At 53.1% G+C, this 16,738-nt stretch overlaps 1 protein-coding gene across 2 annotated transcripts; it reads left to right on the top strand.

Annotated features, from left to right (window-relative positions):
- The first annotated feature begins 3,581 nt into the window (after positions 1-3,581).
- LOC119101508 (S-adenosylmethionine decarboxylase proenzyme) lies at positions 3,582-14,249 on the top strand. 2 transcript variants are annotated; one of them, XM_037224849.1, is made up of 10 exons: positions 3,582-3,665; positions 4,557-4,679; positions 5,260-5,346; positions 7,594-7,720; positions 8,360-8,462; positions 8,865-9,103; positions 9,632-9,724; positions 11,132-11,146; positions 12,079-12,234; positions 12,611-14,249. In XM_037224849.1, exons 2-10 carry the CDS (start codon positions 4,564-4,566, stop codon positions 12,746-12,748), a joined length of 1,074 nt encoding a protein of 357 aa, XP_037080744.1. In that variant the 5' UTR covers positions 3,582-3,665; positions 4,557-4,563; the 3' UTR covers positions 12,749-14,249. The 2 variants fall into 2 exon arrangements, with proteins under 2 accessions (XP_037080744.1, XP_037080745.1); XM_037224850.1 differs by lacking the exon at positions 11,132-11,146.
- Positions 14,250-16,738: the final 2,489 nt, after the last annotated feature.

Below are 16,738 nucleotides of genomic sequence, written 5' to 3'. Positions count from 1 at the left end.
ATTGCCCTTTTTTGACCTTTTGGAGGTCGTGGTGACCAAAGTCATACAGGACTTATTTGAGTTTTGCTTTCGAATAAGCGACAAAGATTATACTAAGTGGCATGTTCTTAAAAACAAAATGCTGACCAGGGCCGCTTTAGGTCAGTGACCTATTCCGACCTTTAACAGGCCCATGGAAGACGTGTATTGTGGCTCCTGTTATCAATAAGCTTGCAATGAGGACCACAAACTACCCCACGCAGCAAGGTCTAGAGTAATAAAGCAGGTTGGGTTTGACCTTGGTCTGACCTTCATACCTGACCCTAGGTTAATGCAATTTGTTCATTCAATTGTTTTCTTACCTTAGAAAGTATCTAAAAAATGTATGGCTTCGTCTAGCACCCCGTCGTTGCATCAGATTGAACGATATCTCAGAAATTGACTTTGCTGAAACCATGGCCTGACTTTGACCTGCCATAGGTCAGCGACCTTACAAGATGGGTATAAACTTTTATGCTGAACGATTTGCTATTTATGTACAATTATGCGAAATTTGGCGCGGCAGCGCCGCGCCGTTTGAAAAACGAAAAGCCTTCGGAGGGGCGAATTTGACTCCCGTCCGAGCACGTGTAAGGCTTTTTACGATATTCAGAGGTTGTGCGATGTTCCTGGGGGCCTTATGTGTTCCTTTGCAAGGTCAATCCGAAATTGCTGGGATATTCTAGCTTGCCCAGGGTCCTTCCACGTTGGTTTCTGTTAGCCTACCGACACATTCACCACATGCTCATGGGCCCTCTACATTAGTCTACGGCCCTTCCAGTTTCCTGCCACTTGCGGAGGGCTCTACGCTCTTGTCGGGCGGCTTCATCAGTTAATCTGCTCGGGCACACTCGATCGTTTGGAGGCCCTTCACGTTGGGCCTCGTGCATTTCTTATTATAATAAAAGGCCCCCTGCTCTTGTCGGGGGCCATCTTTTAAGCTGCTTGAGCACACTCTACCGATCGGGGGTCTTCCACGTTGGGTATTGAGTGCTTCCTATTTTATTGGACGGCCCTGCGCTCTTGTCGGGCTCCCAGCCTGCTCGGCCACGCTGGATTGTTTGGGGGCCGTGCACACTGTGTCTTGGATACTTCCTATTTTCACGAAGGGTCATACCATAGTAGGGTCCTACTATCTGCTAACATGCCTGGCCGTTCTTGATCAATCAAGGGCCCTCCATGCATTCTTCACATTCACCCGAAAGGTTCTGTGCGCTATCGGCGAAGTCCGATACATCGGACTACGTTCAGTTGCGTAGGGGCCTTCATATTGGCATCGCGTGCTTTCCACTTGCTCGGAGGGCCCAGTGCTGTTGCTGGGCCCATGTAAGATAACGTACCGAGGCACTCGATGCTCAGGGAGCTTCTACATTGATCTAGGGCTCTTTCTCTTTGAGCTCACTTGCGGAGTACCCTTCACTCTTTCTGCTAACCTGCCCGGGCGGTCTTTATCGCACAGGGGCAGTTCTTGGGTTGTTCCTCTTTACTCCGAGGGTACTGTGCTCTGGCCGGGTCCCATATGTTGGCCTGCCAAGATACTTCCGATCGTTCAGAGGCCCCACTACATTGAGTTGAGGAGACAGTTGACGGGAGCCCCTTTGTTGGCCTGCCGCGGCACCCTCGATCGCTCAGGCGTCGTCGCTATTGGTTTTGGGTTTTCCCATATTAGAGGAGAGCCTACACCGTTGACGGGGATATAAATCTCAAAAATAACGATTGAAGCTTTACGTCTCGCTGACTGCTGGGGACATTTCGAGACGGATGCCTTTATTAGGTATCATTTTGGATGTCGTGGTGGCGTGACCGCGGCCCGAACCCTAGATCAAGAGGCTCAAATCGAGTGCCCTACCCGTTACACCACCACCGTCCCTGTCCTAGATCTTAATTAGCCGGGCACGCTTGATGGCTCCGGGGCTCTTCACATTAGTCGTGGGCTCTTCCGATGACGCCAGAAGGATTTTATTCTGTTGCGGGAAGCCCCACATGCGCTTGCGAGCACCAGAGCGTTTTGCCTGCTCGTTTGTACAAGCCTCACTAAATATTACTTCATGTGCACAAGTCCGAGATCACAGGATGAACCGATGAACTTTTATACGTAGTTCTCGAGCATAATGTTACGCATCGCCGATGTCGCGCATGTCATTTCCATTGGTTATTGAATTTGTGACACTTATGATACTTGCGCATTACGTTCTTAGAATATTTGAATGTCAGCATACTTGTTACACTTCTGTAGCAGTCAAAGCAAAAACTCTGCCTTAGTTACAAGCCATCAGCGGATCACATGGACTAGTCGGCTAGCCGTAAATAAGCTAGGCTTAAAATTCTAGGGGCCCACAATGCTGCCTCCCCCTGACGAAATCCTGAATCCGCCACTGGGCGAGAGAGGGGCTCCAGCCTGTGCGGTGCAGATCTGCACCGCGGCAGCAGCAGCACACAACGCGGCGTCTCTAGGATGCGTAACGCCTGAAAAAACGGCCTTTCTGTTCTATTAGAAGAGTGTCCCGACGTACCATGACACTATGGGAGGTGTCCTCTGTAGTGTCCCTCAGGTGCCCCTGCCTGCCTGCCTGGCCGTCGTGCCGCGGCTTGGACTTCTCGTTGCGCAGAAGAGTTATCAGAATGCTAAGAGAGTTGTCCCGGCTGGCCTCATCGCTGAGAGAAACAAGTTAGCGGCGCCTCGTGGAAACGTGCCGGCCTCTGCGTCATACAGCAACCCGGTAGGCGATAATCTTTGAAAGGTGTTTTGCGAGAGAATTGGAGTGATGGGCTGTCGTGACCAAGGTTGCAGTTCCCTTTTCAGCTGAAGTGATTCAGCCCCCACTCCAACTTGGCTGCAGCCCCCAACTTTTAGAAGAATATGGGTCAAATCCGGGGAGAAGCCCATTTGTTCTGCCCTATATCTGCCCTATTTGTTCTGCCCTATTGAAGCCCTATTCTGGGGCAGATTGAGTCTTTTCCCAGTGCTCAACCCCTCCATTTGTGTGTGTGTGTGTGTGTGTGTGTGTGTGTGTGTGTGTGTGTGTGTGTGTGTGTGTGTGTGTGTGTGTGTGTGTGTGTGTGTGTGTGTGTGTGTGTGTGTGTGTGTGTGTGTGTGTGTGTGTGTGTGTGTGTGTGTGTGTGTGTGTGTGTGTGTGTGTGTGTGTGTGTGTGTGTGTGTGTGTGTGTGTGTGTGTGTGTGTGTGTGTGTGTGTGTGTGAAACTGCGCCCCGGGCCGCGACGCTCACAGGTTGCCTACCTGTCTCGCGACCCTGAGAACCGGCCTGAGATCATCGTGCTTGTCTGCGACTCCAAATCACTTATTACAGGCGTCCTTTCCTTTTCTCATAAAACGTGACCTACGGTACGATACTGTGTACGGTAAAATCGGACAGAAGTGTGAGCGATTCGACGAAAACCAAGCCGCACTTCAAATGTCCGCGGCGGGCGGCGAACGGAATTGCTCCCAATGACATCACGGAGTGGTTCCCGTGGGGTGCACAAAAATTGCTTGGTGATTTTGCATTATATACATAGGCCTTGCCTGGGCGCATTTCGTTTCGCGCTAGTGGGTTGGATGTGCGGGGCCGCATTGAAAGGCAGCGGCAAATCAACCAACTTTGATAGATCAGGTTCATTGTTAGTTAGCTCTCTGTGAGAGGCGTCAGGTGAGCGGCTTCTTCCTGGCGAACTTAAATTGGGCATGTTGCCGCAGACCCAGTCTGAGATAAACCCATCCACTGCGCCGGACGTTTACGTGACATTGGTGTGATGAGCTCCGGGCTCGCCTACGCCGGTCGCAGGCCAGCGTGCGTTGAATTATCACAAAATGTCGAAATTAAAAATATTTTAAGGGATTTGTGCAACAAATTGTGATTGCCATATCACAACCTCTTGAAACATGAGTTCCTCATGCACTGAAAGTAGGTTTGACTGTGCACTGTCCTCTAGGAGATTTACATTATCTGCAATTTTTGCTGGGATGTCATTGCTATGCTTGACATGTGCAGTGTAACATGTATTTGTTTGCAGTCTGGCTGTAGGTGATTGGGGCCCTTTTTGCTTTGGTTATGAAGCTTGCTTGTAGAAATGCCTGTCAGACTTGGGTGGATTGGAACTGGATTGTGAAAGAATGTATGCTACAGTGAAGATGTCTAATGCAATAGTCACATCAATGCAAAAATACCAGGGCATGTACACCATAAATCTGAGCACATTACAGCAAATCTGAGTTTGATGCATGTCAGTGTATAAAGACCCAATGTTTCAAGGGATTGTGATTTTGCCAATATATTTAAATGTTTTTAATTATTTCATGGAAAAATGATTTGAGAACTAGGGCAATTTGGCTTTGCATAAGTTCAGTGCACACAAGGAAGGGATTCAGCTCATTGATGTGTAGAGGGGCAGGGGATAGATGTTTTGCAAACTTAGATTAGAGTGCAGGTTCCATAATTAAGCTGTTAGGATATATAAATTGGGTCAAGAGTGAGATACTAGGATGAACAAAATTTAGAAGCTTGTGTGTTTACATAGCTAATAAGCATATTTAATTGCAGGCCCAAGATGAAAGAAGACATAAAGGAACACTTCTTTGAGGGTGTGGAAAAACTGCTGGAAGTTTGGGTGGGTTCATCTTCTGACCATTTCAACAAGAACTGTGATCTGAGAGCAATCCCCAGGTAATCTGCTTTTTGTTTCTCATCACCTGGAAAGCATTAATTATTTGTACATATGCATGTTTGATGGGAACCACTACCAGGTGTGGATATTCTTCTTACTCCTTAGCACTACCTCAGCTTGGGCTGAGCAGTGTTATACCCTACCATGTTTGCAAAGTTAGGTTTTACTGCAGGGTGCTTAATCATGTGATTTAAACAGTGCTGGCTGAGAGATGGCATATTTCATGGTATTAGTTAAAGCTGTAGCTTACTGGGGCCATTCCTGGCTTTGACTGTGTGTTTGGAGGTTTTCAAGAGAGACTTACCACCAGGTGCATTTTTGGTTTTCTCCCTACAGCTGTGTTAGCCACTTAAGCTTAAATGGTTTTATTTTATGTCCATCCTAAAATAAATGATGTGCAATATTCCATGCTGGCAGTGAAATGTCATTCCCATGTGCCTTGTCATTTATTTTGTCAACAGTACCTATCAGTAAGATCTGAACTGTGCACTATTGCAAAGAACAGACTCAAAATCCTGCCTTTTGATATTAAAACTGCTGCCATCTCTGACAGAAGTGCTGTGTGTCTGTGTCTGACAGGGAGGCACTGGACCAGCTTATGGAAGATGCCAAGTGCGAGATCATCAGCACCAGGTCGAGCAGCCTGGTTGATGCCTATGTTCTCAGGTCAGCCACAGGCCTACAGCAACCTGCTGTGCAATGGTGACTGCTACCTGTGCAGCACGATTTTCTTTAGCATATGATTTGCCAAGGTGAAAGGCCATTTTTGGCTGAAAATGCATAGTATCTTGTTCATTGTCCAAGTGTTGGTGCATCTGTTGGTTTCCTCTTTTGTACAGTTCGACAACATTTTTCTCAACAAAACACATGCAGCACATGGGATGTATCAATGCATGATGGGTCCAGACATTGTTGCAATGCTGGGCCAGCCAACATGCCCAGACATCATAGGGACAGCAGATGCCTCTATCTGCTATCTGCTATCTTTTTTCACATAACAGCTATCTGTTAGCTGCTATCTGATGACCATTATCTGATAGTTGCTATCTGGACATGATGCTGCTATCTGCACTGCATTACTCCTTCTATGTTCAGACTGGGCCTCTTGTGGCTGAGCATGCTTATTTTGTGCTTACTGTTCTCTCCTATCACATTGACTGGCAACAACTGCCATGCTGTTGGTGTGCTGCAAAGTATGCATGTTTTGTTTGGTCTCCCTTTTTTAAAGTTGCTGAAATTTTTTGTAGAATTTGTGATCCAGGGTTCAAGCTAAGCATCCCTTTTGCACCTACACTGACCATGTCATCATTAGATAATTCCTGTTCGGGGAAGGGTTTTGTGGGCTACTGTGGCATGCACATGCTATGTGCTAACATGCACGTTAGATGGGCATCTGTCCGATCAGTTTGTTTTTTTGTTGTGAAATGATATTGACACTGAAGCAAACCATTCAACAATATTTGGTGTATCTTCAAGCCAGAGGTGTCCAGTAAACTAAAAGCCAGTAAGAAAACAAAAGCCAAAAGCAAAAACCAGTCCAGTAAATGGAATCGGTCTGCAGCTTATTAAGGTTACAGTATAGCACAGTCGGAAGACCCATCGTGAACACCGACCGGCAGCACCGACAAGGACCTGTGACTGGACAGAGCTCCCGGCCAGTGAAAACACGCCTTTGCATGGCTTAGTGACCTGCTGACGTCATTCTGTTAAGACACGATTCGTTTTTATGTGGCGTGCTGGACGCCATCGCACCACAACGTATTCCGCACACCAGATGCTGGCGCCGCCGTTCGCGGAAACACACGAGCGGAAGGCATCAAAGCCCGTCGAGAGCGTGCTATGCGTCTGTGTCTGCAGATGGGCGCGTGGGCGTCTGGAAACCCTCCCTCTTATCAAAATAATCTGTCTGAAAATCATCGGGGGCTGTGTGGCCGCAGAGTTCAAGCGCCCGAAAGCTTTAATAACCAACCAACGTGTCCAACAATCACACCGTCAGTGTGCTGAATGCCCTCATATTAATTCGTTATTGTCCTGGGTTCAAGTCGACGTTGTTTTGGGCTAGACGTCGCCAGCTGCGGTATGGTGGCACAGGATTACGCACGTGTCATGCCTTATGTAGCTAAATGTCGATAGATTGCCCCCGTTAACATGCTGATGTCTTTAATGCTGAATAGCATCGGTTAACGTTTCCGATTGGCGCATTTTCGGATAGTGACCTTGTTAGGTCCTAAAGTACCTGACTTACGGCTGCTGTGGCCCCCTCATTCGTGAGACCACCACCCAGCTTTCGAAAATCCTGTGACTCGAGCGTGACTGAAAGCTAAAATAGTGAGAGATTGCCCCCCCCCCCCTATCGCATGTCATTCTGGCGGGTGGTCAAGGACGCGTTAGGACATGACAGGGCACAGCGCCATGCTGTAGTGTCTGCCCATGTTCCAGCTTGACTTTGTGACAGAATAGCCCGTCGTGAACGAGATGGTTCAGCTGTGCTCATGAGCGCCACCCTACGTGTCTGTCAGTCGTCGGTCAGAGTGTCTGACGCACCGCCCGCTGAGCTACGGTGTTTATCTTCGAGCACTGCTCCTTGCCGCTGCCCTCTCTGGTTACTGTTGGTACGAAGGCGCTTATTGCCGTAATTGCCTGTTTTGCGTACATGCTTGAGATGCTTCTGAGTATTTTCTGGACCAGTTAGGCTCATTGAAGTTATTTAGTTCTTTGTTTCGTCTGCCGAGACAGCGAAAACATAGTATAACTAAGCCTAACAGCGAGGACCAGGAGTTTGAAATTTCGTGGTTGCCTGGCGGGTAACGAACTGACTTTGTGAGTTTCTCGTCAGGTTATGTAACAATGACTGCTGTCCTGAACTGGACAAACCTGCGCATTGACCGGACGATGCCTGGGGCGGGTTTGCAGCGAGAGCAGCATGTTCATCTCGCGCTGCCGTTTCATCCTGAAGACGTGCGGCACCACCACGCCTCTCAAGTGCATCCACCGCCTACTCGGCTTCGTCAAGCAATACACCAGCTTCACCCAGGTGGAGGTGAGTGGGACGTGCGCGAAGGCGGCGCCGCGGGGCGGGTGCGGGGCGCGCGAGCCGCTAAACCAGTCCCAGGCAACCTGTGCGGCCGCTCAGCGAGGCCGGACCGCGCTGCCACGCGCTCCGCACCCACAAACCCCCAGTGCTGAATGGAATGCGTCGTTGCCACCCCTTGGACGATTTGTGTTTGTCGGGCTTCGGGCGGTCCTGCTGGCTTCTCATCCTGCCCACGGGTGCGGCGCCGTGCGGGTAACATAACGGCGGCTGATTGGACGGTCGAATGCCTGGCTTCGGTCTTGTCACTACGACCTTCCCTCCGGTGCTTGGCATAGTCGTAGCTCAATCGCCATTCCGCTCATCATGTCACTTGCCGGCTGGTTGAACACTGCAGCGAGACCCGTTGCGGGCGTAGAATGACCGCTGTGATCGGCACGCCCGAAAGTCCCAATAAACAACGAGGAGAAAAAGTAGCGAGCCCGTTATGAAACTGCAATTTGCGAGGAGTCCGAAACCCGAGTGATGAATATCAGCAATATAACTCGCAGACAGTGCCGTAAAGCGCGAGTCATATGTCGCTCCTGGAGACACTGGTGGAAGGACAAGACAGCCAGTTAGGCTTACACTGGGACGTGTCGCCGGCAGGACATTTTCTACTCGCGGAAGAACTTCCGCCATCCGCACCTGCAGGACGAGACTCATCGCAGCTTCAGCGCCGAGGTGGCCGCCCTCGAGGACATGTTCCCCAGTGAGTGCGGCTGCAGGCGGGCTCGGCGGCGTGCGGACCCAGCTGGCGCAGGGAACTCCCAAAGGAAACCCCGATTAGTGCATTGTGTTGACTTGAGTATGCCGCCGGTCAACGTCTAAGCTGCTTGGATCGGCCACTCCGAACTAATTTACCATTAAACCAGGGCCTTGGAATGGTCCAGTCAACGCGGTTCGTGCACTCTTTCTCTCTCCCTCTCATTGGGTAAAGCCACAAACCCGCCGCCATGCTTATGAAGCCGACGTAGCGCCGGGCCGATGGGCCAGACGTGCGCGGCCAGCGCCGGACGTGTGTGACCAGTGCCGCACGCGTCCGCCGGCGCGTCGGCCGGACGTGCGCGGCCTGCGCCGGCGTCGCTGACAGTCGTGCGTGTCCCCTCGTCAGCCGGCTCCGCCTACTGCCTGGGCAAGATGAACGGCGACTGCTGGTACCTGTTTACGCTGGACCGGCCGTACGCGCTGCAGGCGGGCGGCCGCATGGCACCGCTGCCGGCGCCGCCGCCGCACGCGCCCACGCGCCGCCAGCCGGACCAGACGCTGGAAGTGGTCATGACCGACCTGGGCGAGGACGTGATGGGGCTGTTCTATCAGAGCACGTGCGCCACCGCCGCGGAGGCCACCAAGGTGAGGTGCCGTGCCGAACATCAGGCTGCCCAAGCCGACGCGTGAAGGCCTTTGCGTGAACGACTTAACCGTTATCCAGTTCGACTGTGCGATACCTCTGCTGAAACGCCGTGGGTTAGCTGTGGTACTTGGTGCAAAACAACCGGCTGTAAGGGGAGTTTGGTAAAGCTCGTGATGGAGGGAGCGGTGATTGTGTAGTGGTTAGGGTCCTCGTCTCGGGAGTCAGTGTCCTGGGTTCAGGTCTTGGCCACACCGTTACCGCATCCAACATGGTACCTGATGAAGGCATCCCGTCTCGTAATGGCTCTGGCAGTCGGTGAAACGTTTACCCCCACTCATTTTGAAACCTCGTGATGTAATCAGGCATGGCATAACATCTTCCACAAAACCGCCGCGAGATATCAGATCCGCATACCATCAAGACAGGAGTGTGGCGCCGCGGCGTGTCTCATGCCGTCGTGGCCGCGGCGCCTGGTCTCTGTCGGTGGTGGACTCGGCTGTGACCTGACCGTGTCCGGGCCGTTCCAGCGCTCGGGGATCGACCTGCTGCTGCCGGGCGTCAACATCGACGACGTGCTGTTCGAGCCGTGCGGCTACTCCATGAACGGCCTGCTGGACAATGTGGGTGACCGCTCGGGGGATGAGCACGGGCTGGGCGGAGCGTGGGGCCAAGGTCAGGTCAGCAGATGGGCTCAGCCCATGGGAGTCCTCGGGCAACGGACGCGGCGGTCACGGCTTGTTCCGTTGGGCGTTGTCGCTCCGCAGTGGCCGGCCGAGGCTTACTCTGGCTGCCCGCTGACGAACGGGTGCCGCCCTATGTGTGTTTGTTTGGACTTACCTCATGCGGTGTGCAGACGGGACGGAAAGAGCCTTGCGGTATACACCCGTTCTATGTTGAGTCTCCTTCGACGAACAGTGGCTCACGGACAAAATCCAGCCGAAATGTCTGCCGGACAGGAAGAGGTTTGTCGCAACGGCTACCTCTTCCCCATCATGTACGGGGAGTTTATTGATATCGTTACGTAATGCGCGTCATTCCATTTTCCTCATATTTTGCCAGTTGGATTGCAAGCGCCCGTTAATATCTTGATCCTGAGCAGTAGCAGCCGGGCCTCCGATGAGATGCGCGTGCTGAGGGTTTGGGATTTGCGAGCGTATTGACTACGTGTAGTCATGCAGCGTCCATGATGATAATGGCTGTACTAATGGGGTTTGTGCGCTCCGTACATCTGTGTATGGGGCTGGAGCTGATGCTTGGGACGAGAAGGCTGGGCGGTGTTTCTGAATTTGGGCAGGCACTGTGTGATGGCAGGTTTTAAATTGCGTCTAATTCCGAAGTACGTCGCGTGACCTTAAATATCATCAACGGCTTGCCGTAAGCTATCGATGTTTATGGAGCTCGGGTTGCCGGCTTTTCGTTAAACATTCAGGAAGAGAGTGAAACGCGGCCTCTTCCAACATGCCAGCTGCTGAAGTGCAAAATTCGGGTCACTGTCGCAGATCACAGCAGGTGTCACAGTAAGTGGGGGTGTGGCACCTCCGCTCTGCTTTCGTGCAGAGATGTCCAACGGTGCTCATTGCTTCCTGAACACAGTGGAGCTTGCCAGCGCGCTCCGTTCCGCGGGCTGTGGAACCCATAGCCGGGGGTCATCACCTGGGCGCAAAATGACTTAAAAGTCTGCACGTCCTGGAACCCCAATCGTCATACCCATAATTTAGTGCCTCAGTGAAAGTGTGGGCGTGGTAGCAGGGGTGACAAGGGATACGGATCATTTCTGAGGGAAACCGGAGGCAGTCACAACCTATGGAGAGCTTGATTTAAGAGTGTCGGTGTTGTGTTTTGTGGCAGGTTAATGCTCCCGTCGCGCGATAGCAGACGGGGAATTGAATATAACAGTTTCAGCGGTGGCATCGAAACCCCTCCCAGGAAAGTTTTTGACGGCGTATGACAGACGCCGGTCTGACATGTCCTTGTACCCTATTAAGCGTGGGTAATGGTTAACGCGTGCTCCGTTTCCGGCTGGCTAGGACGTGTACGATCTTGTAAGTACGCGGCGAGTGCGCGGAGTGCTCACACCCCTTATCCGCCATGCCTCGGCACAGGCCGCGCCAGGATGGGACTGTGGCGCAGCGCGCCCGTCGTGGCCACGAGATCGCTATAAGCTTGACGTGCCGTCGGCTCCTGCCCCCCCCCCTTCCCTCCCCCCTCCTGTGCCCGCTTTTCGCGCTGTTGTTGCATTGGCAGACTCGTTTCACGCAAGACCCTGAGAGGACTTGTGTCGCCCGCACATTCGTGTCACCGTACGAGTCGTGGCTGCTGTCATGGGAAGGCTTTCTGTCTGGATTTGGGCACATTTACCGCGCCCCGATCACGTGACGTTACGGATTGCGACGCTTCACACCGGCGCCGTCGCACCAGCTCTCCCCAACGCCTGTGTGTTTGTCCTGCGACCATTCCAGCATACTCGCGCACCCCAGGAGCGACTGCTACTAATCTAACGTTTAGACCAATCCACGCATGTGCCCGTGCTCATGCTCATGCTCGCACTAGCGCCTAGTAAATTCAGGTGGCTTGGTTGTGTTCTGGAACAATATGGTCTGTGTGGTATGTGTATCGACATAGCGTACGTAATTGCACTCTAGAGGCGGTTTTGGGCCAGTTTTTGGTTGCGGCACATGCATCTTGAATGACAAGAACTATTCGTTTGCGTCGTTTTCCGTTGTGGTCTAAAACGAATGTTACTTAATTTGCTCCACCTTCGAGACTCGCAAGCTCGAGGATATGACTGAACTCGCGTTTGATGTGAGATCTCGACGCGTATTTCATCACCTTGTGCAACCGTATATTTATCTGGTTATCCTTTTGGAGCGATTGTCATGACAATGGTTCACTGCCAGTGGCTCACTCATTGCCAACAGTGTCGCGCTATCTGTTAAGCGTTCTCGACAGTAAGCGTTTGCGTTTCGTCCGCCAGGGGTGCTACGTGACCATCCACATCACGCCGGAGCCTGGATTCAGCTACGTGTCGTTCGAGACCAACATCCCGCAGTCGTGCTACAAGGACGTCATCAACCGCGTCATCGACTGCTTCAAGCCCGGGAAGGTGCTGGTGACCGTCTTTGCCAACAAGGTGTGTTTTCGCCGACGCCACCGTATTGCGCCTGATGCCTCGTATTTTCGCTGATGCCTTTCATTGTGCCGGTGCAAGCCATTAGCCTCAAAACGTTTCATTTTGTCTGTGTCAGACGGTGAGAACGTTTGTAAAATTGCATGACGCCCATGGACATGCACTGGAAGCACGAACTCTGGGCGTTTTCATTCCTCATGCGTCATGCAAGCTTGTATGCTTGACTTTGCACTTGGTTCAGTGCCTGACACGGCGTGCTGCGCGTGGCGTGCGTGTGTGTGATTGATAGTGTGGCCCGTGACATCTCCGTCGTGAGCAGGCCCGGGGGCGGGGCTCTGGGAGTGGTGCCGCCCCGACTGACGCCGCTGGGGCCTTCCAGACGTCCAAGGCGAACGCCTTCACTCGCCAGCTGTGCCTGCCGTCGATCCGGCCCAAGTACGCGCAGCGCGACCTGCAGTACTGCAGCGTGCGCGGCTACGACCTCGTCTACGGCCTGTTCGACTGCTGGCCGTCCTAGTGGGCGGCGCGGCCGCGGCGCCGGCGGCCGGGCGTCGGCGGGCCGCGGCCCGGACCGGGCGGGCGCGGGAGGCGGGGTGCGCGCGGCCGCAGCCGGGGCTGGTCCCGGCGGCGCGGCCGCCGCATCGACACGGGCGTGGACAACATCTCCTGAGGCGGCGCGCTGGCAGTAGGAGGCGTTTGTTTTGATGGCTGCGCCGGGCGCGGTGCTCGCAGTGCGGCGCTGGCGCGGAGGTGCCGTGCCGTAGCGTGGCGGCCGGGCTGTGGACACGCCCCGCGCTGCGAGCACTCGCCCACGGTAGCCTAGTTCGGCGGCAGGCGCAGGCGCCTCAGGTGGCCGCCAGCCCCTGGGGTGTCCGCGACTGCCGTGACCTGTGATAGACGCGGCGTATGAGCTGTCCTCTCCTACAGGGACGCAATGCGATAGTGGGCGGGCGGCAGGCGCCCTCACGGGACCGGGCCGGGCTGTGACGGCGCGCAGGTGGCGCTGCCCCCGCCGTCACTGCGCTCTGGCCGCGCCCGTGAGAGCGCCGGCCGGCCCCGCCGTGTTGCTCGTTTGTTGGCTGTGTAGTGGACGCCACGCTCTCTTGCCAGTCGCACTCCTGATCTCAGTGTTCCGGTACAAACGCTCCCGCCGCGTGCGCCGGCCCGGCCCGGCCCGGCCCGGCTCGCGCAATTACCGCCGTCCCCCGCCTCGCCCCGCCCTGGCCCTCTCCCTGCCCCATCCATGACGACGGCAGCAGAACTCGGACCTCCCAATGGACACGTGCCGGGGTTTACTAACAGGGCTGTAGATAGTTGTTTACTTCTGGGGCTCCTACGCGGTGGTCAGGCGAATAATGCTAGCAGATAGTGGCAAACGATGCTAGCAGAAACAGGAGAAGATTCTTGTTGTAACAGGCCTCTTTGAGAAGGTGGTTCGCAGATAGTTCAGGGCGCCCACTTTAAGGTCACTCGGAGGTAGGATCTATAAGGCTACCCCTCTCGCGATATCAGACGTGAGGGGTAAGCAGTACGAGCTGAGGGGCGCCAGTTGCTGCGGCGTGTCAGCACCTAGGCGGTGTTGACGTGCCTACACGCTTGGGTTTTCAGAAAGTGGCGGCACCGCTGCAGCCAGCCGGACGGGTAGTCCTCTGGGAATTTGCGATTATGTTGAACATTTTACTCGTCGGACGTTACGGCCAATGTTATGGGCCATTCGCCACTGCTTCTGGCCTTGGTGTACGTGTTATGTTCTTTGTATTCCTCATAGGAATTGCATGTCCTAAGCAGATGTCCGATGGCTTTCGTTTCTAGCGACATCTGCTAGCGGAACGCTGCTGCGTTGTGACCCGTTGTACGACTTGCGTCTTCGGCGGTGTCCCGATGTGCATCTCGCGCGGTAGCGTTAATACTCACCTGGTGCAGGATATAGCTATCCCCATGCTTCATCAGACGATGCTAAGCAGTTTCCGTGGTGCTCGAGAATGACATTGGATTGTGAATACACGACCGATGCCCGCGGCATTGTGTGCAAACCACTGGGTATCGTAACATGAAGCAGGGGCGCAGCCAGGAGCTTGGTTAGGGGCGTGCCGCTGGTGAAAGTCCCCACGTACTAAGGAAAGTCACCTCACTTGATTTCTAAGCCCAATTTGTGTCGCTTTCTTGTCTTCTTCTGGTTTATCTTTTTCATCTCAGACAGGATGCAGATGCCACCGGAACATGCAAGTTTCTTGTATTTAGGGATGAGTGAGCTCAAGGAACCAGGTATGAAATGAACCCGTTGAATATTTCACCAGTGCTATTCATAACGGTTCAGTAGTCTTAACAGAAAACAGTGTGGGCGTTATCGAAACCTGTTTGGGGAGGCGAGCGGTAATGGTGAAGTGGCTGGATGCCCGTCTCCGGATTTTTGGTCCGAGGTTTCGGGTCCCGGCCACGCTTCTACCACCTCCCACGGGTATCTAATCAAGGCATCCCGTCTCGAAATGGCCCTGGCGGTCGGTGACACGTGAAGCTTTAATCATTCTCGGTGTTGGAATGGGTCTGGGTTCGGGGTTTTCGGGGTTCGGCAGGGATATTGAATGGCACCACGGGTTACGCGTAGTGTGCACCTCGGAACAAGGTTACCAACTTGCACTGATATGGCCAATACAGCGCTTTATGACATCAGGCAGTTCGTGCGGAAGGTATTTCGCAACCCTGCACGCGAGAATGAGTTTTTTCCAGGGGTGCCGTATGTTGGCTAGCACGATACAGGGCCGCCGACCTGAGTAACGCGCGGCCAGGGGGTCAAATCAATAAAATAGGTGACGTCAGCCGACTTCCGACTTACATAACCGGCTTACAGCGCTTCCACAGCGATATCCGCGTTCACACGGCCGCACCCGTCGCGCGCGGCAAGTATGTCGAATTGACCACCGCAAGCTTAGGCATTGCCGCTGCGACTGACCCAGCAGCGTTGAGAGATGCGATGTCATTGGGTCAACCGAGTAAAGTTGATGCTTTTGCCCGATGCCCGACAACCATGCTGAAATGCCATCTGGAAGCCCAAGAGCGATGCTTTCAAATGCACGTGGTCGCACTACTTTCCCGAGCCATCGTATTCTGGCCATCATCCTACGTCAGGCCCGCCGCATGTAGCATTGCGCATGAGCTCATGAGCTCATATGGACACAACAGCTGATACACACCGATTACCGTCCGTTTTATATTGTCAGACGATAGTGCTCCCATATCGATACAGTGAGCACACGACTCCACCCTCCGCGCAAGGCAATACGTATTTGTAATTGGCCGCCGTAGCATGTACGGTCTGCACAACATTGATTGAGAGTCAGTCAACGTCTGTTGTATTTGGAAATCGTGCTGACGGTCAACGCCACATATGAACGGCTCGGCGATTATATTCTTCTTGGCTTTGAACGCCGCATGGCAAAAGGACTGTCAGGAGCTGAACACTGGTTTCATGGCGACGTACATGGCTGGATGGCGTTGAAATAGTCGGCACGAAAAAGTCTGCACAACTTTGCGGGCGTGTAACTCAGAAACTAGGTGGCTTTAGGTTTTGATAAGGGCGCGCCTGTGAAGTGCACCGAATTATCTTTAAGATGGCTTTTTCATTTCAAAACTACATACAGATGAGGAATACTCCCTTTCATAATGGGCCCTCAGAGATCACATGAACAAAACACAAAAAAAAACTGTCGGCCGGTGACCAGGCTCCAACGCCGGCATTACTGCTCCCATAGTGGGTTAGTCGTGTACTGACGGCTGGTTGGTATAAAAAGACGAAGTTTTATAGGCGCTGTGACTTCGCGAATAGTCCCTTCTGATGTCCACTCACCGTTGAAGTGTGCGTTGTTGGGGGATCAACTCTATATAAAAATAGATTCCTTCATCAAACAAGTATGCTGTAGTGCCAACTTAAAACCCTACAGCACCGTCATGGAATGCACACGGTAGCACTCTTCGCACGGAATTGAATTAATTGACTATGCGCCTTAATAGGGTGTTTCTAACGTATTTGAGGATTCTACGGCGACCCTGGAAAAATACTTCTAATCGCACGTAGAGAGTGGAACTGTTTGCGCCAGACAGCGCTGCCAGAGGACTATCCGGTGCACGTGCCATATACTTGTCCGGTTACGGCATCCATGTTATTCAGCCGACTCAGTGATAGCGCCAGACTCAATGCTGGTGGGGCAGCCACGGCGCCGCTTTGCCAAGGTGTTGCGTCGAATCTCAAATGTTCTGTGTGGCGGGCAGCCAGTGCGACCACGTGCTTATGATAGTTGAGTGTTCTGCTTGTATACTTAACTTCCACACTATCACTAAATCCACACTACGTGTGGATGGCACGGTCTTTTTGTTCTATCACCCGTCGACGGCGCACAATCGCAGCCGGCCGGCCAATGCAGTGATGGGCAGCATATGGTGGCCTCGGGAACAAAACACTTATCGTTGAGCGCGAAGAGTGCGGTTGTATGCACTCAATAGCGCTGATATA

The sequence above is a fragment of the Pollicipes pollicipes genome, unplaced genomic scaffold (assembly GCF_011947565.3).
Source record: "Pollicipes pollicipes isolate AB1234 unplaced genomic scaffold, Ppol_2.1 Scaffold_4881;HRSCAF=5763_pilon_pilon_pilon, whole genome shotgun sequence".
Classification (NCBI taxonomy): domain Eukaryota; kingdom Metazoa; phylum Arthropoda; class Thecostraca; order Pollicipedomorpha; family Pollicipedidae; genus Pollicipes; species Pollicipes pollicipes.
The sequence above is the reverse complement of the archived record's forward strand: the minus strand, read 5'-3'. Positions and strand labels throughout refer to the sequence as shown.

Bases quoted from the DNA above. Each gene is read 5' to 3' on its own strand.
- LOC119101508 (XM_037224849.1), top strand. From the start codon at position 4,564: ATGAAAGAAGACATAAAGGAACACTTCTTTGAGGGTGTGGAAAAACTG. The intron at 8,463-8,864 runs GTGAGTGCGGCT...TCCCCTCGTCAG, and splicing joins CCTCGAGGACATGTTCCCCA to CCGGCTCCGCCTACTGCCTG. The intron at 9,104-9,631 runs GTGAGGTGCCGT...GGGCCGTTCCAG, and splicing joins CCGCCGCGGAGGCCACCAAG to CGCTCGGGGATCGACCTGCT.